A 22,228-nucleotide genomic window follows, 5' to 3' on the forward strand; every position below is an offset into this window, starting at 1 on the left:
TGCCAGGAGCACCGATTTTTCAGCCACGCTTACAAACCACTGCACAGAAGCCAGTCCAGACCAAATGGAGTGCAGGGGGGGTTGCACGTGGCAAGCATGGGTTGCGCCTGCACCCCTCCCTCAAACTGAGTCTCCACTGGCACCTTGTCCAGCGTGCAACCCAAGACACGAAGCCAATAAACTCGTGCGTTTTTTACTCACCTTTTCCAACTTTAAAATAAAAGCTAGTGCAGTTTCACTTCAAAAGTGCAGCCTTGTTTTTAGAAATGCTTTTACAGAAATAAAGCACTTAGAGACGGTTAACGTAGGGCTGCTACATAGTGAAGAAAACATTGCCTGCTGAAAAATGGCCATGTTGCACACCCTACAGAATTATCTACTGTCTGCTACCTTAGGAAAATTCATGTAAGCCCCAATTTCATCTTCTTTCCACAGTTGTGTTTATTCAGGAAGCTGCAAGACAGGAGTCCACATGGTATCCAGCTGAAATCCACACACAAGCTGCAACCAACACACAGCCCATGCTTTCATCCTCATCCGTGAAGAGCTGGAGCAAGCAGAACCTCTGCCGTGCTGACATCATTGTGAAGAGCAAATTCATACCAAAATGCTCCTGTGTCCATGAAAAATTGGACCAGCGTGTCTAATCTGCTCTTTTCCATCTCGCAGCTAAGGAAACTGAGGCACGCAGTTAATGATCTGTCCCATGCTACAGAACAAGTCAGTAGCAGCACAGGGAATAAAAGCTGATTACCAATTACAGTAACACTGTTGTTCAATATGTCCTTACCGTCAGCACAAGGAACAAAAAAAGCATGCCCAAATCAAAGTAATTTTATTAATAACTCAAGAGCAAATTGTCACATTTTACTGAGAGAAAACCACAGCTTTATGTACCAGGGCAGAACTAGGGAAGCTGCATACTAAAATGCCGATTATGCAAATTTATCTTGTGAACATTTTTAGACAAGAATAAAGCAAGCTTTATTTTCTTTAATTAAAAAGAGAATCCTACATAGTTCATTAGCATGGATTCAGAGCAGAATGAATATTAATGTAGCCCACCTCTCTCAATTCTAACTGTCAGAAATATCAAGGAAAAAAAGGTTAGAAAATGGATTCCTGAGTAGCTTTAAACGTGGCTGAAGTCACTGCAAGGCTGCTGGCAGCTTTGAAAGGTCACAGTGACCAGGGAAGCCCTTTTTACTGGAAAAAGGCAAGACAAAGGATCTGGGGAACTACAGGCTGGTCAGCCTCAATTCAGTCCCCAGGAAAATTACAAAATAAGCCTTTGTGGAAACTGTTACAGGCACGTGAAATACCAGCTAACAGGGAACAACCAGTCAATGCCAATTTACCAAGGGCACATTCTGCTTGACCACCCTGATTGCCACCCAAGAGGCCAGGACTGGCTCGGTGGCAGAGGGGACACAGTGGATGACATTCACCATGACCACAGCAAGGCTTTGGACAGCATGTCCCACCACAGCCTTGTAGCTGGACTGAGAATTTGAACTACAATGTGGGTGAAAAACTTCTCGACCATCAGGCTCAAAACAATCAGTGGTTCAAGTCAGGTGGCATTCATGTGGCATTCCTCAGTAGTCAAAATTAGGGCAAAGCATGTTGAACATCTCTCTTAACAACTCAGAGTGCAGCAAGTCCAGCACTGGTTTTGTCTGTCCCGGAGAAGGCTGAGAGGAGACCTAACTACAGTTTCCCATTAGAGAAGAGACTGTGGAGAAGACAGTCAGGCTGTTCTCAGGCATTCAATCAAAGGGCAAGAAACAACAATCGCAAACTGCAAGCAGGGAGTTGGCCATGAAGAACAAGTGCTTGTCCACAAGAGCGGCTATGTGCTGGACCCTGTGCTCAGACAGGCTGTGGAACCTCTGTCTACCACTGGAGGTTTCCAAACCTTCAAGTCTTGAGCAACTTGGTCTAGCTTTGAAGTTGGCATGGTACTTTGCAGGAGGTTGGACTAGATTACCTCCAAATGACCTTTCAACCTAAATTTTTCTATGATTCTGTGATTTTAAGTGTATATGTAAATATAAGTCTAATTAGTGAAAAGCCACCAGTCACATTAATTCTGACAGGGCTTCAGGCTGTTCCACCTGTCAGGTCTCAGGCACCACTACTGTGCTTCTGCAGCCAAAAGCTTCAGGTATTGTTTCCGAGCAGGGAAATCATCAGCCGGCCTGTTGTATGGTGTCCAGACGGGTTCTCCAACAAAGAGTCTCATTGCCTTCACGTAATTCTGTCAAAGAACAAGAAGTCATAAGTAATTCAAGAGACTTCCTTACCATGAGGTCTTAATTCTGAAGTTGTTCTATTTGCACTTCTGCAGCAATTTCTGAAACTATTTCAAGACTGACTGAAAGCTTCGTATGTTCTAGGAAATGGTGCCACTACACCATTGCTCCTGCTCCCAGCTACTGCAGTGGGAGATTTTTCACCTACCTAGCAATATGCTGTGTCATAACCTGTGCCTCCAGGTCAGGCAGAGACAGTACATCTCCTTGTTTCAAAGAAATGAAAAAAATCCTGTCTTATGCAAATCACTTTGCACCAGATCCACAATACTGAGCAATACAGCATCTAATTCCTACTTGCTTAGTTAAACAAGAGTGATCAGAATCCCCAAGACGGCTAAACAATGCCTGAGCAACACCAGAAGCTCTAAAGTGAGAGCTATAAAAGCTGAACGGGGAGTGCGTAACTAGCCAAAAATTAATGCTACGGGAAGAGAAGAGACTCCAGATTCCAAAAGAAAAAGCAACGGCCCCTGCCGCCAGCTAATCAAAAGAATGCCAAGCGCAGAACTCAAGCTCTGGCAGCAGAAAATCAGCTTTTACGTCCTGCAGAAGCGCTCCAAACATAGAGTTATGGGAAACTCTCTTTTGTTCACTACACCACAAGTTTAGACCCTACCTATTTTGTAAACCCTGCTAAGTGCTTATCTTGCACTCAAGTGCTCAGCAACATCAAGAATTAACTTAGGTACCTGAAGAACTTAGCTGCAAAATGCAAAGTTCTAAAAGTACCTAAAGAATTTACTTTGATGATGACACCTCTGGACTAAAGTTCCTGAAGAGGACAAACATTTAAGACTTCTTGTAGGCTCAACCCTGACATTTTTTCTTTGTAAAGAAAAAACTTTACACTAGCAATTGTAGTGGATCTCAAAACACAGACATGAAAAGTTGGGTTTTTCATCAAAGCAGCACATCCCATCTTTACATATACAGTAACTGCTATCTGGACAGCTGATTCGAAATTATACTGTCCTCAAGACTGTACCAGAGATGGAATTTTGCCACACAGGAGACAGCACACATCTTCCAGGGGTAACACTGAGGTTATATATTTATAAAAGCCCATAAGGACGGACACACAGATCAGGCCTACACATGCCAGTCTCACAGTCCCACTACCAGAATATCCTCCAAAAGCAGGTCACCTCCTGTGAAGCCAGGAGCACACACAAGCTGCAAGTAGCAGCTCTGGACCCTAAATTCTCCTTCATGGAAAGAAAGATTTAAACACTCATGAAAAATGCCACTGCTGGACACAGATATGCTCTGTTTGTCCTCATCGAGACACAACAAGGCAGCAGAGAAGGATCCATCTACACTGTCTCCACCCCAAACAACAGCAGGGGCAACTGTGGGAGCGACAGCCGCAGGGCTTGGATCTTCTGCCACTGCCACATAAGATCCGCTACTGATAGCACGTGGCAATGACTTGCAGTTCAGCTGATGAGAGGAATCTGGATTTGTGACCGGGAGATGAAAGGTTCAGATGCTGTGAATTATTTAGTATTTTTCATATTCCTACTTCATATTTAATATGTTTTGCTAATGAACTGCAAGTCTCAGGGCATGTACTTACTAATGTGATATAGAGTCTCATGGATTTGTCATCAAAACTTACAGTAATCTATAACAACATACATTCTCATCCAGCGTAAATCGGTGATATATGCCAGCAGGGAGGGTTATCATGTCTCCTTTTTCCATGGAAATCCGGATCCATTTGTCATCCTTGTCTCGAACATCAAAATAGCCAGATCCATCTAAGATGTAGCGAATTTCGTCGTCTAGGTGTAAATGTTCTTCATAAAATGTTTTTATCTAGGAATAGCAAGTATCTCTTAAAACTGCTGAACACAGAAAAACTGCAAAGAAATCTGGTAGAATCATGTGGCAAAGCAGACAAAGGTTTTCAAAGGGTAACTGCAGTCATTTAATCAACAGATGAGATCGACATGGATAAAACGGCCAATCCAGCCAGACAAGACAGACCTCAGGACACTTCTAAGTAGGCTGCTACATTTCCCTTGAAAGACAGGAATTTTTCTGACAAGAAACAGCAGCTATATCTGCACACAACCAGTCTCTGAATAACAGTAATGCTTACACCCATTTGGGAGAGAGGCGGGTAAAGCTACCCATCACAGGATTTAGTTCTTGAAGCTGTTCAGTTTGATAATTTTGCAACTTTTTTTCCTGACATGCAAAAATAAAACAGAGCTACAGATTATTCCCCCTCATTTACACTGCTGTAGGCTTGAATTTACCCCACAGGCTGCTGCAACTCTATGTGAAAATGGAGTTATTGCCAAACATGGCCCAGCTGTGGCAATCTGATGTAAACAGGATGTCATGCCCACCCCTGCACAGTGAGCCCCAGCTCCTGGCTGTCAACTCCCAGGCAGCAGCAGCCACATTCTCGTTGTTTCCAGAATGGTGAATTCTTTGTGCATTTCACAGCACATAACAAAAGACACTTTAAAGGTTCAGTTAACAAAGACCTGATCAGGTTAGCGCAAAGAGAGCAGTGCAATGCCAGGTACTACCATGTGCTCAGGTCTGGACACTGTTTAGCCCCAGCAGTGCAGGTGTTCCTGGGCCAGGACTGATCCAGCATGGCAAGGTGACCAAAAGTCCACATGCCCTGTCAATAATGGCCCATCTTTGTGCCAGGTAGAGCCCACCCAGGCAACCTTAGTTACTACCTAATTCACTTTATCATCAATTTAAAACCAGTGTAAGACAACAGGCTTAAAACCACCTGGTAAATGGAAATTTAATGAAAACACGGAAGCACCACAGGGTTGCTGTCCTCAGGTCAGAGCAGCATGCCAGCACTCAGGGGCCAGGAGGACAAAGGTCCTTCTGGGAGGCTCATCTGAGAGCCTGGCACCATTCGCATTCAGCTGTTATGAAACAGCCAAGGTACCAGAATCCCAAAGTAAAAAAATCATCCTGTACAGAGAACACGTCCCTCCGATTCCACAAGGTTAACATTCACTTTCAGAAGATGTATTTTGCAAGCAGCCATTAGGATGTTCCAGCCTTCAAAGGCCGTGCCCAGCTGTCGGCAGCCTGCCTTCACCCTGGGAGGCTGTCCCACGACAGGTCAGCACCGGCGGGGCTCTGCTGGTGGGACTCTAGTTTTGAAGTGACAATAATGGAAACTATCCTTAAAACCTTTGATGGCAACCCACAGAAGCAAAGGGCTTCTGTTATTTTTAAAACAATATCAAAACTGCTTTTTTCATGTTCAAAATTTCAGTACAGGATGTATTTTACACACGGAAGCCTCATCCTTGTGGCCCTGCTCCGGTGTGCAGGTGTTGGGCAGTGGCTGCACGTCAGCCTGCAGATCTGCATTTAAAGCAGAGACTCACATACCTTTTCCTCATAATTTGGAAGCTTGTCTTTATGTATGGTTACTATATCCATCCAAGAATAATTTTCTGCTTGCCGAATCTCTTTCAGACACGGATCAGTCTCATAGTTATCTGCATCCAACTAAAAATTAGGCAGGGAAGAAAAACTTGTATTCAGACACAATAGCTTAAAATGCAATGCAGAGTACTAAGTTGAAAACAGATGTCAGGAGTGTCAGTGAGGGGCAGGCTGCTCCAAAGGCGGCTCGGCTGTCTGCCATGGGCACACAAGGCACGCCGGCTTTGTTAGAGGTACCTGCGGCCAGCCCAGCCCCACACAGACAGCGCTGGGGACCCGCCTGCTGCCTCACGGCCCCGGGGCTGCTCCCCTCCCCGGGGCTCTCCCCGTCCAGCGGGGGAGGCCCGAGGCGCCGCCGCCCCCAGGCCCGCGAGGCCCCGCCCGGCCCGTGTCAGCTCCGGGCCCCGCCGAGCGGCCCGGTCTGGCCCCGCCGGCTCCCGCTCCACCGCTCACCTTGCGGTAGACGACGCCGAGGCGGCGCAGCTGCTCCAGGCTGACCGGGCAGTTGGGCTGCAGGCGGTGGGGCGCCCGCTGGTCCTCTGGGGACTCGTCCATGTACCAGGCCTCCACCATGCTTCGCTGGGCCGGGCTGGGCGGAGCGGCCCGCCCCGGCGGGGTGGAGGGGCCGGGGCAGGGCCCGGGAGCGGTCCCGCGCAGGCGGCCTGTGGCGGGAGCCTCCACCGGGTGCCGTTGGCACGCTGAGCTGGGTGAGCGCGCAGCCCGTGTGCAGGTGTGGGCTCAAGGGCACGGGTGACACGGCTCATCTGCAGCCGCAGCGCTCCGTGGAACAGAGCTGCTGCCAGAGGGTAACGCGGGGCTCACAGCGCACAGCAAGCACAGCTGTGCTTACCCCGGTCTGCCCGGCAGCAGTGCTCCAACTGAACTTAGTGCTGCCTGTCAGCCTCAAAGGCCTGCATTGCAACCTCACAACGTGGAAAAAATAAACAAACACATAAAGGAAAGAGCAGTAAAACATGCTGCCATCCATAGAGATACAGCCTGCACTCTCATCCTGAGCGACCTCCAGATGATCTGCTTGAGCTGGGGTGGACAACATACATGCCTGCAAACCCCTCCAGCCTCCACAGTTCTGCATGCTTCTATGAATCTATATGGTAAATAAACCAACAGCCAAACACAATGTAAGGATGGAGAGAAACAAACAAAAACTGAAAAAGGAAACAATCCCTCAAACGTTTTTCTTCTCCCTAAAAAGTTTTATACTTACCAATGGCTTAACCACTATTTCTCAGAAATGCTACCAGAACCCTTTAATGCATAGTATTCAATCTATAAGTATTTCTGGTTATAGAGTCTGGATAAAATTCAATTGCGAGCCCCATGACATTACAGATAAACTGGTATAATCCTGGTACTGTCCACATGACTTTAAGCAGCACGTTACAAACCCAAGCAGAAGTTAACACCTGCCCACTGCATGTCAGGGCTGCTACAGGCCAACACCCTCTCCTGAAGTTTCAGTTCCTTTAAAATAATTGACTTCAACAGCCAACATCCCCTGTTGGTCCTACAGCCCCTAGTAAGTCCCATTGAGAAGTATCATTCACTTTCAACCCTTTCATCAGCCTTAATCTTGCAATTTACTCTCGGCTTTCTTCTGACCTTAATTGCCAGAGTAAGAATGATAAACACTGGTATCAAAATAACATAACTCTTTCTTACTAGATTTCCTATTATAATCTACCTATTAGATTCAGGCAGTCAAGTTGCTGAAACGCAGTATTACACGGATGTTATGATTTACTCACCATTATCTACACTTTTTTTTCTTTTTGCAGCAGAAGCTTTGCAAAAAAAAGAATTTTATATATATATATATATATATTTCCACACAGTAAAGATCTACGCGTTTAACTGGAGATGCATGCTAGGCAGATTAGATGCCACCTCTTCAGTACATTTGGTGACACTGCTCTGCCCCAACTAGAGATCCAATCAGGGAGGATGGGCTGTTCTTCTTCAAGCCAAACTCCTAAAATTAATAAACGTATAATTGTGTGCATATATACAAAAGAAGCAAGGGGAAAATCTACCTCACCCCTAGATGAACTTTACTGTCCCTCTTTGGATGACAGAAAACACATTTAAAAACCTCACTCATCTATGAACCGCTAGCTAGCCAGTTTCCTCATTCTATCACAATTCACGTGACTCTAAATACATAAAAGCTCATACTTTGCCTCAGTAAAGGTATGATAATGCAGGAGAACTTTCAAGAAACCAAGCTTCAGCAGCCCCACCATTCTGTATAGTAATTAACAACAATCAGTGACTTCCAGCTTAAGCCCTAGTTTTCAATGGTATGCAGGTACTTTACAAAAAAGTTGACAAAAGATAACAAACCAGACCTGTTTGCTCCTCCCATGTAGATGCACAGAAGGTAAAACTATGTGGATTACTGGTAATTACTCTCTAATTGAAGTGCACATTAGCCATTCCATTAATCTCATAATTGACTGGGAAAAAAAAAAAAAAAGTCAAACACTTGACGTCCAGAAGATCTGAAGAAGCTGATCATCCTCTAGTTCCATTTCAGACAAAATGGCCAATTATTACCTTTGGGACAACACTGAAGAGGAACTAATAATGCTAATGTGAACCAGTATGCATAAAAAAAAATCACTTAATGGCAACAGGAAGCCAGAAAACAAAGAGCTTGGACATTAAGCAGCTAGAGAGAAAACAGTAAAAATTCATTGTTCAAGACTTCTTGTGACCTGGCTTTTTAGTTTGTTCACACTACCTTGCAAATCAGCATTATAAAGAAAACTACAGATGCTGTAACTGATGATACTGGGAGGCCCAGGTGAGTGTTACAAGCCCACCTGCAGAGGGGCTACTGCTAGCACCAGAATGACAAAGCGTATGAATGGACAACACCATGACCTCTTACTAAACCAATCAACCCTGAAGTTCCCTCACCCCCAGCTATTTTGGGCTGTTAATATATATACCTCTGTACAAAAAAAAAAAAATTATAATTTATTTCACTAAGATGAAAATACAGAAGACTTAAGATAAAGATTTAATATTACTTCTTCAGACGTCTGTCTTTACAGTGAATTCAGAAGTCTACAAGACAACTAAAAACACTGACCACGGCCCTTCAGTAAGATGGAGAAAAAGCAGACACCCTGTATCATCAAGTAGATATTGACTCAATTGTAGAACAAATGCTGTAGAAGAACACGTGTGGGTTTTTTTCTCCTAGAAGTCTGGTATATATTTAACACTTCAGACCAGAAAGAAGTACAGTTCAAAGTTCAACTCCGAAGCAATTATAGCATTTCAAGTTGTCACTGTGACGTTAGTCCTTTTCCTCCCACTGCAACAGTCTCTAGTCCCGGTGTATCAGGACTTCTGTTTACTAGCTCCTTCTCTTGCTAGTCTGTCGGCTTCTTCATTGCCTTGGAAACCAGCATGACCGGGAACATGCATCTGTTAGGACAAAAGTATAGGAGCTTTAGATATGCAAGAAATCAAGAAAAATGTACATAAATGAAATTTGATCACGCACCGCCCTTTCATTCATAGTATAGTAGCACCTCCTCAGCTGCCCTCTCCTCACATTTAGTCCTTATGTGTTCTTCCCAGGACTGTTCATAGTCTCCCTAACTCTAGGAAACTCTTGGAAAATCATGAAAAATCACCTTTCTGAGAAGCAGTGAATTGGATAAGGACTGCCTAACCCAGCCTTTAAGAAATGCAGAGAACAGCTTCAACTCAAAATTCCCACTTTCAGAGGCCAGAGAAAAACCCCTCTGCATTCAGTGCTCAAACCAAGTTAATCTTTTCCCAGAAATCCAGAGGCTTCTATGCCACTAACAGCCTTGGTGATTACAGCACTCACTTAGGGTACAGAAACGGGGTATGAAAAGAATCCCTTCATTTTCAGATGGCTTAACTATCCATCCTTCAATTAGTAACTGAAAGCACTTTCACCCCTAAGCCCCACCTTGTCAGAAGTAAGGGTGAAAGAGTGTGGTGGAAGAAGGAGAGGAAGAAAAATCAAGCTTGCCATTTGCCAAGATCTGAGAGGGGACAAGTGTGAAGTGTGTACAGGATGGTATCAAGCTTACAGGGCAAGGTTTTGGTACTGGGCCAGGTGCTACAGGGGTGGCCTCTGTGAGAAGACACCGGAGTGTACCAACACACTAGAAACAGCCAGTTCCAGCGAGCTCCACAACAGACCCACCACAGGATAGAGCTAAGCCCATCAGCAAAGCTGGTGGCTCCTCTGGGATAACATATTTAAGAAAGGGTCAAAAAAGCCGCACAGTAGCTGTGAGAGAGAGGAGTGAGAATATGTGAAACAACTCTGCAGACACCAAGGTCTGTGAAGGAGGAGGTGAGGAGGTGCTCCAGGCACTGGAGCAGAAAATTCCTCTGCAGCCTGTGGAGAAGACCATAGTGCAGCGGTTTGTCACCCTGCAGCCCATGGAGGACCATACTGGAGGAGACAGCCACACCACAGCCCATGGAGAACCCCATACGTCAGCATGTTGATCACTGTAATTAAGTGCCTGCATACACTGCTCCTCCTGAAATAAAACATCTTTCCCAAAAAAACCCAAACACTTTACCAGGAATACCTGTACAGAAGTTGGTTTACTTCTTTATCTGAGACCTCAGCAATTTAAATCTTAAAAATCGGTATTTTGAATACTTTTCTATGTTCAGTTTTCTCATAAAAAACAGAGTTAAGGTACAGAAAACTAGAGTTAGTTTATCCAGGATTATACTCAAGTTTTCCCAGTTTGAAGACATTAATGTGATTGAGTTACACCAACAAACCAGCATCTTAAGAGTTCTGAAAAGTAAACCCAGAAATTGAGCTATGACTCAAAAAGACAGTTATGTTTTTAGCTTAGATTTCCAAGAGAAATTAATCTACTAACAGTACTAACAAAGTAATTATTGCAGGCGTTTTCTAAGTAATAATAAGAGAGAGGAAACAAATATAAACGAACATTTTAATAAGTGGAATACTGGCTCCAATAGCCTAGGTTATGTTGCTTATTTGCTTTAAATAAAACAAGCAACTTCACCGTATTTATGGTTTTACCTGTGGATGCAAAATAATATTATGCTCTATAAAGTTCTTAGTTAATAGTCATACTGGCAAGTTTTCTCAAGAAGCACGTGTAAGATGTCATTAAAGATAACAAATGAGGTGCAAGAAATGAGGTGCTTACCCACTGAATTTCTATGCCTTTTGATAGATTATCAAGTCTTTCAAAATCTTCTTTATTTATTACGCTTCCTCCAGAACTTGTTCTCCAGCCATTTGTTTTCCAGTTGTCAACCCAGCTTGTAATACCTACATGAAGGGAGCATTACCATAAAAATGTTATGAAAGTAGCCAGTAAGGATCAAGATAGAGCGAACAGCCTTTTAGCAGACATTAAGTCCATACAAAGTCTGAGGCAAAGACACCGCATATAGAAGATACTCTTGTCTGGTTCTCTACTACTGTCTCTCAGGGTTGTATTTTTCCATTATTACTTGAACTACCCAACCATGTTTTCCTGAACAGATATTTAAATGCTACAATTTTATACATGCATTACACACAAAACTATGACACAAACTTCAATAAACTGAAGGTAAGGATTTGCTTGATGGTACAGTAAGCTAGAACAAATCTATGGCTTTATTTGTTTTGACAAATTGAGGAGACACACAAGCACAGAGGAAACACAGATGGTCACCTGTCTTATGGCTTCTGCACACTAAACAGAATCCTTCAGAGAAGGACCACATAAGCAGATACCTACAGAATGAGATTTAACATTCTAGCCATCCCTTTCTGGCCAGAAAATCTACCGTATTACTCCTTAGATACGGACTTTTTAAAATATATCTTTGCTAGTTTCGACAATGTAAGACATCCTTACTGATTTAATGACAGACCTAAGCTAAACAGAGAATCACCCATCTTGCACACAAAACCTGAAAAAACATTTATACTTAACCACAAGCCTCCTCCTCTAGTATTTCGAAAAATAACTCCTAGACATATTTACAGAATAACTTTGATTAAATAAGAATGGAACCTGGTCACCTCAGTGACCCAAAACATAAGAGCAAACTGCAAGCAAAAACAAAGAGACTAAGACATTACACCTACAGATTCTTATAATCCTCCCTCATACTTAAGTCTCATACCTAAGTTTAACAGGAATTTTATTCCACACAACTTCTTTCTTTGTAACACCAGTTTCACAGACAAGACGATACAGACTTTCTCCCACAAAGCAAAGAATTGCAAAGATGTTTCTTTGCTCCTTAATGCTTTGAACAACTTCTTTCCACAAATGATGCAGTCGGGTTCTACAGATCAGCATGCAACACCAAGCCCTGAAGAGTAGAGACCCTTCCTTTTATTCTTCCCTTTTCCAGAATATTTCTGGCATTCTAAGTAAAAACACCATACAAAGAAAAAAACCCCACACATATTCTGTTCCTATAGGAAATGCTATACCTAAATCTTTTTGAGAAAATAAGCTACCCAAATGAAAGATTTACAAGATGATCCTTAGGGAGATGCAATGGAAAATTCATTTAAGTTGTTTCTTAACATTTACTGTCCCTTCCTCAACTTATGAACTAGAATCAGGAGGACAGAGCACTAGTTGTTGACCCTTTTCACTTCTGGACAGAACCTCTTCCATGCATATGCAAGCTAAAAGAATGTGAAAAAAGCAGCACATGACAGCTCCAGCAACTCCTTCCTTGACTAGCTGTTATTTGTTCCTAGTCAGTAGCCTTCTGTCCTTTCTAGGGTATTGCTACTTAAGGTGACATCAGAGTTTTTCAAGGTAAGTTATATTTTACTTCTAAAACAAAAAAGCCTGATGCTCTTCCTTCATACTCCTCCACTTTCAGAAATCAGGGGGGAGCTTCTGGAAAGCAGAATTACTTACTTGGAGGAAAAGACATACAGATTTTTAACAATACAAACCATTTATTTGCTTCATTAATAACAAGCCATGAAACAAATAATTACCTTCAGCGTTAGAGATAAAGCATAGGAAATTATCTTAAGAACAAGGTATTCACATCTCCCCACATTCCCCCACACCCCTCGAGAAAAAAAAAAACAAAACCAAAAAAAACCACACAAACAAAACCCAAACCACAACACTGAAGTGTGAAAGAGGAACATTTAATCTTCAATCAAAAGTTTCAGTAGATTTTCATTTACTGTTATTTAAAAAAAAAAAATCAAAACAAAACCAAAAACTTTCAAAGTGATCTGGAAACAGCTAACACATATACTCTCTTGTAAAACTGTGAAACACAAAGAAATACTCATGCAGTTCAGAATTATCACAGGAGTAAGATATGAAAATCTGGGGGAAAGGGGAAGAAGTATTCAGAAATTACGTCCTACTTGCTGCTTCACATAGCATTTCTAGGAAATAAAATTAAATTTTCCACATCTTTGGATGAAAGTGAAACCTTAAATACACACAGAACATATATAAACTCTGACTAATATTCCAGTCTAGCCTGAGAGTTTGCAAGTGTAGTCTACATGTAAAAAAGTAAGGAAACTTGAATGTCCTTCACTTTTATGTATTAAGCCAGCTTCTCCGACCCAAAGAAATGAAACCAAACCCTACAGGGTCACTACACCAACTTCTGAGTACTTTCCTGCACACATCCTTAACAGAATATACACAAACAAGACTTTGTGTCACACTAAATGCCTTAAGACAAAAGTCCTTTAGTTACTTCTGTCATTCTTTACTTTAATAGGCACTTTATCTCTAGCAGGTAATCCCTGTGACAGTCTTTTCCCCAAGCACTCATGAGTATTGAAATAAGCTATGCATTCCCTTCCTTATAGGATCATAGAATGTCCTGAGTTGGAAGGGACCCACAAGGATGATCGAGTCCAGCTCCTGTGCCAGCATATGACAACCCCACAGTTCACACCATGTGTCTGAGGGTGTTGTCCAGTCTCTTCTTGAACACTGTCAGGCTTGAGGCCGTGACACCTCCCTGGGGAGCCTGTTCCAGTGTTCTACCACCCTCTGGGTGAAGAAACTTTTCCTGATGTCCAACCTAAACCTCCCCTGGCACATCTTCCTGCCATTCTCTCCGGTTCTGTCGTTGGTCACCAGAGAGAAGAGTATGGCACCTGCCCCTCCTCCTCCCCTTGTGAGGAAGCTGTAGCCACCATGTCTCCCCTCAGTCTCCTCCAAGCTGAACAGCCCCAGTGACTATAACCCTGTCCCCAGGCCTTAGTACGTTCTCTGGGCCTTATGTAACAACATCGCATACAGTGTGTCTTTAAGAATCAGGAAACTAGAATCATTTACTTACCATTAATAGTGAACTTGCTATCTGTGTAGATAATTAGCTTCTTGATGTTTTGACTCTTTGCTTGCTCTATTGCTTTGCAGGCTGCCTTAAAAACATTTCAATAGAATCACAGTTCAGAACATGATTTTTGACACATGCAATTAAAATACCAGCAAAGTACCCAATGCTAACACAGAACTGCAAAGAGTATTACTGTAATCTCTCCATCAGTGATTATCAAAATGCATTAGAGCAGAGGTTCCCAAAATTATGCACGCAGACAACCACTTAATGAATTGAGCAAACAGAAAGTCACTTAAGTTTCACTAGCAAAACACCCTACTAATATTCAGATGCCCAATTCTGTACTGCATGAGCAGCTCTCTGCCCAGTTCTCTATCAAAGCCTCTATTAACTGCACACTAAGTTTTACACATTTTCTCCATAACTTTGAGGAGGAAGACTTCATGCCAGTTCCAACAGTCTGGAACCCCTAAAAGGCTGGGGCTTTTTTGGTGCTATGAAATATTACAAGAGGGAGAAATGGCTGGGTCTGGATGTAGAGCTGAAAAGCTCTTCAGTGACAAGTTTGATCCCTGGCACACCACCATCACCTCTGTTTGTCCTTCACTAACATAAGCTTCTTGTAGTTTTTAAGCAGATTGATTCCCTGTTTCAGTTTATCTCGAAACACATAGTGCAGGATAGCAGCAGTACCAGAATTAAGATGAGGTGAGAAAGGAAGACTAAACCTGCTGTTGCCAACAAAAGCTTACTTCAGAAGTAACAGCAGTTATTCCAGATAGCCTACAACTGTTTTATTTCTATAAGGAATATTATATTCTAATCCTGTCACAATAAGAAACTGATTCTCGTCTTAACTGCTACTCAGCAACCCTCACCCCAAGCTCTGAGATGTGCACACGAAAACTGCAAGGGATACTACACGGATTTGAGAATCAACCTTTCCTAAAGCAAGGCTGTTTTAAACAACTGTGCTTGGCCTAATGATATTCTGGAATTCTCAAGGTGAACTACCTTGTTCAAAACCAATAAAGAGACTTAACTTAAAGAGAACAATTTGTTTAAAGTCGTAACTCCTGATATTTTGTATACTTCCTCCACAGCTCCATTGCTGCTTTCTGAAGGCCAGAGTTGAAATAGTAATGGCTGTGCTACTAAACTCTACATGCAGAAGCATCTTAGGACATTTACTACTTACATGTATTTCTGCTCTTTGATTAGTCTGCCGCCCAGGAAGTCTTTCACTGGTATTTCTGTGTCCAAGGAATGATAGCAGATTAGTTTCCTCAAATATTCAGAATGGTGTATATGACTACACATTAGAAAAATAAATATAGCTCATTTTCTTTTTATAAAGTAGGATAAATAGATATTTTAGCTCTAACTTCCATCTGCATAGTGCAACCCTCATATGTGGCCTTGCCACCAATATGCAATTATATTTGTTGTCTTCTGTGCACACCTACACCTATTTTAAGACTTTCTGCATTACTTAAATCATAGTTTCAGCCCCTAAAAATATTATTTCCAGTTGACTTTCTCCATATTTTTACTTCCTAGAGAGGCTGCTTTCTCTTTTCCCCTCAGTAACTCACTAGTCTCAAAGGGCTGTGAATCTCATTAGCACCGTTTCATATTCAAAAGAAGGCTGGTATTGTACATCACACATAAAACAAACAATAGTATATACTAAAAAAAAAAAAGACAAAAGAATCCATCCAGCTACTTACAAAGGGTGGCCTGGTCCCCAGTAGACACCTATACCAGCACGTGCCCTATTACGTCCATTACCTGAGCAACAACCATCTGTATAAACGACTGCAAAGTCACCTACAAACAAATTACCAAAAGCAGAAGTTCAAGCACACCTTCAAGGATGTAGGCTCTTTAACCGAAAAGAAGTGTCTGCCAGCAGGCTAATCCCCAAAATCTCCATCCCAGAGAGCCCTTCAAAAAGTTAACTACAGAAGCCATGTAAATGCAGCACACCAGAAGTCCCACTACAGCTTCACACCCTCACTGCTCCCAAAACAGTCAGCCTCAGGAAACATCTCTTCCCCTGTTCTCACTACAGTTCCCATCTTCTTCGGTCAACACGGAAACTTCCTAGCAACATCTGTATTTAAATAGTCTGTAACCTACACACACATAAAATCACATGTATCATGATCAGACCAATCTATAAATTGATATCCATTAAAGCACATTAACATTACACTGAAAAACAATGTGAACAAATATATCATGGCTCACATTTCTATTTTAAAAAGAAACAACATAATGCTGGGCGCTGTGCTGCCATACAGAAGCCTCCCTAAATATCTAATAATTACAATTTTTAGTTATGAAAAAGTGCAAAGGACTCAAAAGAACTACAAGAATAACAAAAGAGCTTACCCATATATGAAAATTTATCTTCGCTGACTGTTGGCGCTGAGTATACTTCATCATGTTTTACACGTTTTGCAATGTGGTCTTCATTTGTAGACTGTTCATACGGCCTTTTGCAGGCATTGCAACACAAGACGTTTAATTCTGGTTCCTCTCTCTGGCTAACATTTTCCTGGGTTACAGCTGAAGGACCATGTGTCTCTTCCAAAAGAAAAAAAAAAAAGAAGACACAAAGCACAACACCAAGTTCAACTGAGACACAATTTTATTCAAAACAACTGTTTCTAAAGGCCAACAGTTCATTCATTAGCAATGCCAGCCTGTTAAACTCATTAGCAATGCTAGTCTGTTAAACTGACACTCCCCAAACTACTATGCAAAAAATATTACAGTGTACACCAGTCATTTTTTATCCTCGACCAAACCGAAGTGGAGACACCCACGTAATGGCCCTTAAAACGGGCATGGTAGAGGCAATGTTCTCCAAGCACCTACAGAAATACTTGCACGGCACAGCCACATCCACCTCCGTGTCCGCAGGGCCACCGCGGCACCCACCATCCCGCCCGTCGTAGGATAAGGAGGAGGAGAAACAGAAGCCGTACTGTTTACACAGGCGCCATGCAGCAGCTAGCCGGGATGTGCCAGTGCGCAGCACGGCCTCCCTCCGACCCGGCCTTCCCCGGGAACCGCCCTCCTGTCCCGCCCGGGCAGCTGGAGGCGAGGGCAGGACGCGCTACCTGCGGGTTCGGGCTGCTGCGGCTGCTGCTGCTGCCCCGGCAGGCCGGCGCGCACGAAGGCCCAGGCGTCCTCCTCGATGGCGAACTTCTTAAAGCTGGCGGAGGGGAACCTGTTCACCTGCTCCTGGCACTCCGCCCTGCAACACAGCGGGCGGCGGTGAGGCCGAGCCGGCCCGCGGCAGCTGCCCGCGCTGCCCCGGCCGCGGCCCTTACCAGGTGCGGAACACGCCGGTCCGCCGGCCCCTGCGCACGGCGTAGAACATGCTGCGGCCTCTGGAAACGAAGCAGGAGTGACTGAGCACCGCCACGAGCCACCGCAACATGGCGCAGCCCCGCCGCCATGCGCGCCCCCGCCCCGCGGGCCCGGCCACCGCACCCCGCGCCGCCGCGCCCCGGCCCTTCCTGCGCATGCGCGGCGGAGCAACGGAAGAGAGGGCGCGCTGAGGGCGCTGTACGGGCCACGAGTGAGGCCAAACTTACTGGAAGCGCCCAGGGCTTAGGCTTTTTTTTTTTTGGTGGGCTTTCTTGTTTGCTTTTGTTCCGCCCTCATAACAATTGTATTTTAAAAGCCCAAACAAAAGCAGCTTTTGTTTTGGGAAGGACACGAGATGTGCGAGGTCACAGCAGTTTACACCAACGGCTCATTCGGAAAGCCCCAGTTATTACAGAACAAATGGAACCCCACAGGTGCCCCCAGCTGAAGCTCCCCCTGACTGCCCAAATCATGGTCCCAGTCCTGCAATCAACTCTGGTGAGCTGAGGGACCCTAACAAGTCGTTAAAACAAAGGGTTCACCGCCTAAGAGTGACTGTCCCTAGCAGCTGCTGCATAGTCCCCACGTCCTTCCTCCTGATGAGCAGCAGAGGAAGGACTGTGGCTGAAACATGGCACAAGCATCAACATGTTGGGTACGCTCACAGGTCTAGAGCTGGAGAAGGTCATTAAACTGGTTCTCACCCTCCTATTTAAATCGAGGGCTCTAGATCAGCATGTTCCAGCTGAGCCCTGTACCCTGATGGCCTCTGAGGTAACAAGAACCACCTTGAGCGCACGGGTTAGAACTCTTAACTGTTGCCCTCCGCAACCTGCTGTCATGGATTCTCCTATCAGGAGCATAAAGTACGTGGAGACCAAAGCCAGGAGGTCTGGGTGTGTGCTGAATTCAGTGTCTCAGCTGAGCTGCCACTGAGATCAAAGCACAGAAGATGAGGGCACAGGTATGACTGCCCCCAGAAACACTCAATGTGTGCAGGCTGCTGTGTTTTCAGCTGCTGGGGTTTTCCTGTAGCTCTAATCTGGGTGTATTACCACAAACCCCACCTCAAGATGCCAGAGCCATAGAGCATTGTAGCCAGATTTACAAGGGTGGCCTAGTAAAATGTCAAGGATGTGAAAAACTGACTTTAATTTTGCCTTCCATTGCAAAAGCAGTGGCAGGCTCAAGATTACTGTTATCCGTTAGATGACACCTCTCTTTGAGAAAAACAAAACAAAACCAAAGAGCTCTTGCATTTGACAGGCCTTGGTAGAATACAGAAACAATTTGGTCAGGGTTGTATCATAATTACCACATTTTTCTTGCTTCTTTCAACATATGCATGAGACTTCATATTATTCTTACTTACAGAATGCTTACATACAATTTTCTCAGGTCAAGATTATTTACATTAATTATCTCTGTAAGGGTTTCCACTGAGGCTCTTGGGCTTTTCACTGCTTCCTGTCTGTAATTTTTCTTTTAATTATGGTTTTCTGTAGTAGATAGATTTCTTATTCCTTACAGGTTTACACATTTATATTACTCGTAGTCTTCTTTGGGCAAGACATAATAAAGGAGCAATGAGCAGTAACTGATAGGGAAAGAAAAGACCTTCTGTTATGCTCATTAATTCTGTGGTTGGACAGACAGATTCATACATCCAATTTACATGCAAAGACTGAACAGTAACTCTCCTGCTGCCATGACCAACACGCAGAACTCAGATTCAAATTGGGAAAAAACAAATATATTTTTGAAGTTTACTGAGTATCACACACATTACCTTCATTGCTGCTTCTCCCAGCTAGTGAAACTGAGGCTGCATGTGATCAGTGAGCCCCAACTTTACCGCTGCACCTCTGCTGCTGATTTTTCCTTACTATTGTGCTGCAGTGGAAGGACAGACATGTCCCTTTCCTCATGTGACAGCTGGCATTTTAGCACAGCTAGGCTAAGCGATACCTGGGCCTTCTTCATGGTAGTTGCCCACTGGCTGCTGTAGCACTAGTGGATTTGTGGCGTTTTTCAGTCAGCCTGGGGCAGAGAGGACATATCAGGCTCCATAAGCCACAGTTTTGTGAAGTGAGTATGAAGACTCACCAAGAAGTGAGCCATTTAGTCCCCACTTGGAAAGCTGAAGGGTCCAGTCACAAAAGATCTCCTCATCTGAATACAGAATAATGTAAATGCATACATGGATAGGACTTTAAAGTGGGTTTCACAAATGATTTTGCACTTGTAATTAATGCCACAGTTTATACATGGTAACGCTGTGTAGCCACTGTAAAGTATTCTGATCAGATATACAAATCTAGCCAATTTTTGGCAAACCAAAGTTTGCATGAGTGCTTGTGCAACCACAGCTGAGGTATTGGGAATAAGCAGCTCAAGGAAAAGAGAGCAAATCCCCTTGTTTTGCTGGCACCATGCTGAATGAGAGTGGTCACTGAGCCATGGCCTGATAGCGCTTCTCTTAACACACTGCACTATAAATTCAGCTGTGTTTTACTGGTCCTGTGTTTCTCCTTCCACTAGAACCCAAACTTGTTTATTAATTTATTAACATATCTTCTTGACAGCCATTTCTGTATTTATAACTGAGAGTCTGCAGAAAAGAAATAGGACTTAATATATGTATATAAAAAATACACTCATCACTTAAGTAAGGATGTGTCTGTAGGGCATTTTTACTCAAATTCACTGTAAATGTTAGCTGATTACTTTGTCGCACACTAATGCATGTAATGTACACATTAGCTAAGCATTTTAATCTTCTTTGATAAATATTTTAGCTTGAAACACGCTTAATCATAATGTGGTTCCATACATAAGCTTTTAAAGGAAAATTTGACGTGACCCAAATCAAGTGTTTCCTATTTAAAACTGGGGTTTTAAGTAGGTGGGTCACTAGGCTGTCACTTTATCTAGCATACCTTGCAAGTGTAAGTTATACTGCATCTCATTACCTCGATTAAAAATATAAAACAGGAAAAGGAGGTGTTTTATCTTCCTTCTTAGAACTGTGTAAAACAATGTGTCAGTGAAGCTGAAAAGCAATAATCCCCTCACATCATCGCAGTCTTCAGTAGACACTTAGAGGAACAGCCCACCCATGAGCTCTGAAGCTTTGCTGTGGTTATACAAGCCTCTTTCAGATAAATGAACTAGTAATAGACTTGGTTTTGCCTCTGATTCTAGAGTTAGCCCTATGACACTGACAAGCCTTGTGCTCTGTTTCTTCCCTTATATTAAATCACGTTATTCATGGCATCATGACACCTTGTCCTATTGCTGCTGGGACACTTTTGTAACACACCTGACTAACTTATTCTTTCCACTTCTTCACCCTGCCCTTTCTGAGTCTGCACCGCATGAAAACCTCATTAATTACACCACTTTGTAGTGACATAACTTCTTTTAAAGACTACATTTCTACAATGATTCTTGAAAACCGGTCAGGTGCTTTGGATACAACGCATTGTTGACTGGGTAAAGCCCACACAGACCTCAATGCTCTGCATCCTTCCCCTAATGCACAGTTGGTGTTAGAAAGGAAACTCTCTGTACACCATCTTCTCTCATTGCTCTTACGTAGCATCCTGGGCTATTCAGTAGCACTAACAACATGGGGATGAGAAGCTGTAGGTAGTCACGTTGCATCTTTATTTCTTCATTACTGCTCTGAACATTCCAATTTTCATCCATCTGCACACCACCTTTTCTTTCTCTCGTAGACAATTTCATAGTATAAACTGAATTTGGACTACTGGACTGCTGAGATGATTACTTGTTATCTTTCTTTTTTTTACTGTTCAATCAGATCCTCATCACTGTTTAGATAATTTCAAATCTCTATAAATACTAATCCTGGACATCAGTATGAGCTAGGCAGTTTTTCTCATTCGTTGAATACATGCAAGGAAAGAAGAGTGACTTGGGAGAAAAACAGGAACTGAACAATCTGCATTTCTGGCTATCATAAATTTACCAAAAAGCCCACAAAAATTAGAAAACATGACAGGCTGCCTTCTGCAGATGCTAAAGTTGTTTAGGTTGGGGGAAGGGTGTGTCCCTGTCAGTTTTTTGCTTACAGCAGGAGCCTCTTACTCCACTACTGGGTTTTTTTTTAAGTAATACACTTTACACACCCTATTACATAATAACAGTGAATGTGGTATTACAGATTAAATTGGCTGTTCTTAGGATTAGTGAGGGAATCTAAGCACTGAACCAGAGCTCTGAACTGTGTTCCTGTGCCTAACCTCTCCGGACAGTGTGTGCCAAGAGCTGCACACCTGCCTCTGCGTGGGACTTCCCCTTGAGCGGGCAACCTCTCTAAATTAGCCAACAGGGAAACATCAAGGTGGGGACCTTTTGTCAAGGCAAGGCTTTAGCTCCACTTCACATGCACAGCCAGGCACTTTCACCTGATTCAATGTGCAAGTGACTTCTTTTGTACCTAGAGTACAGCTTGTTTTGTTTGTGGTTTTTTTTTTTTTTTTTTTTTTTTTTAATCAGCATGCAACTGAAGTTTTAATAGTGTCTTCTTTGTTATATAATAACACAATATACAATAAAGTGCTTCCAGAGATAAGAGAGTAAGTGGAGCCCAGGACTCCCATACCTTGAGTTTGCACCTGAACACAGCTGAAGACTTGTGTGTTATTTCTACTCTAATGACAGTTTAGTAACTGTGATCACTGCGATGTTGTGTCAGCAGAAGC

The 22,228-nt window shown here is 43.2% G+C and overlaps 2 protein-coding genes across 2 annotated transcripts; both read right to left on the reverse strand.

Annotated features, from left to right (window-relative positions):
* Window positions 1–818: 818 nt before the first annotated feature.
* On the reverse strand, window positions 819–6,388 carry ADI1 (acireductone dioxygenase 1). The gene is made up of 4 exons (XM_082050087.1): window positions 6,210–6,388; window positions 5,700–5,819; window positions 3,957–4,136; window positions 819–2,260 (listed from the first exon to the last, which is right to left on the reverse strand). Exons 1-4 carry the CDS (start codon window positions 6,327–6,329, stop codon window positions 2,138–2,140), a joined length of 543 nt encoding a protein of 180 aa, XP_081906213.1. The 5' UTR covers window positions 6,330–6,388; the 3' UTR covers window positions 819–2,137.
* A 2,348-nt stretch (window positions 6,389–8,736) lies between these two features.
* Window positions 8,737–17,654, reverse strand: RNASEH1 (ribonuclease H1). Its single transcript, XM_082047851.1, has 8 exons — window positions 17,459–17,654; window positions 17,246–17,382; window positions 16,512–16,706; window positions 15,845–15,944; window positions 15,313–15,367; window positions 14,112–14,196; window positions 10,973–11,097; window positions 8,737–9,215 (listed from the first exon to the last, which is right to left on the reverse strand). The coding sequence occupies exons 1-8, from the start codon at window positions 17,566–17,568 to the stop codon at window positions 9,129–9,131; spliced, it is 894 nt and encodes a 297-aa protein (XP_081903977.1). The 5' UTR covers window positions 17,569–17,654; the 3' UTR covers window positions 8,737–9,128.
* Window positions 17,655–22,228: the final 4,574 nt, after the last annotated feature.

Source organism: Streptopelia decaocto (assembly GCF_964273445.1).
Source record: "Streptopelia decaocto genome assembly, chromosome: 3".
Taxonomy (NCBI): Eukaryota; Metazoa; Chordata; class Aves; order Columbiformes; family Columbidae; genus Streptopelia; species Streptopelia decaocto.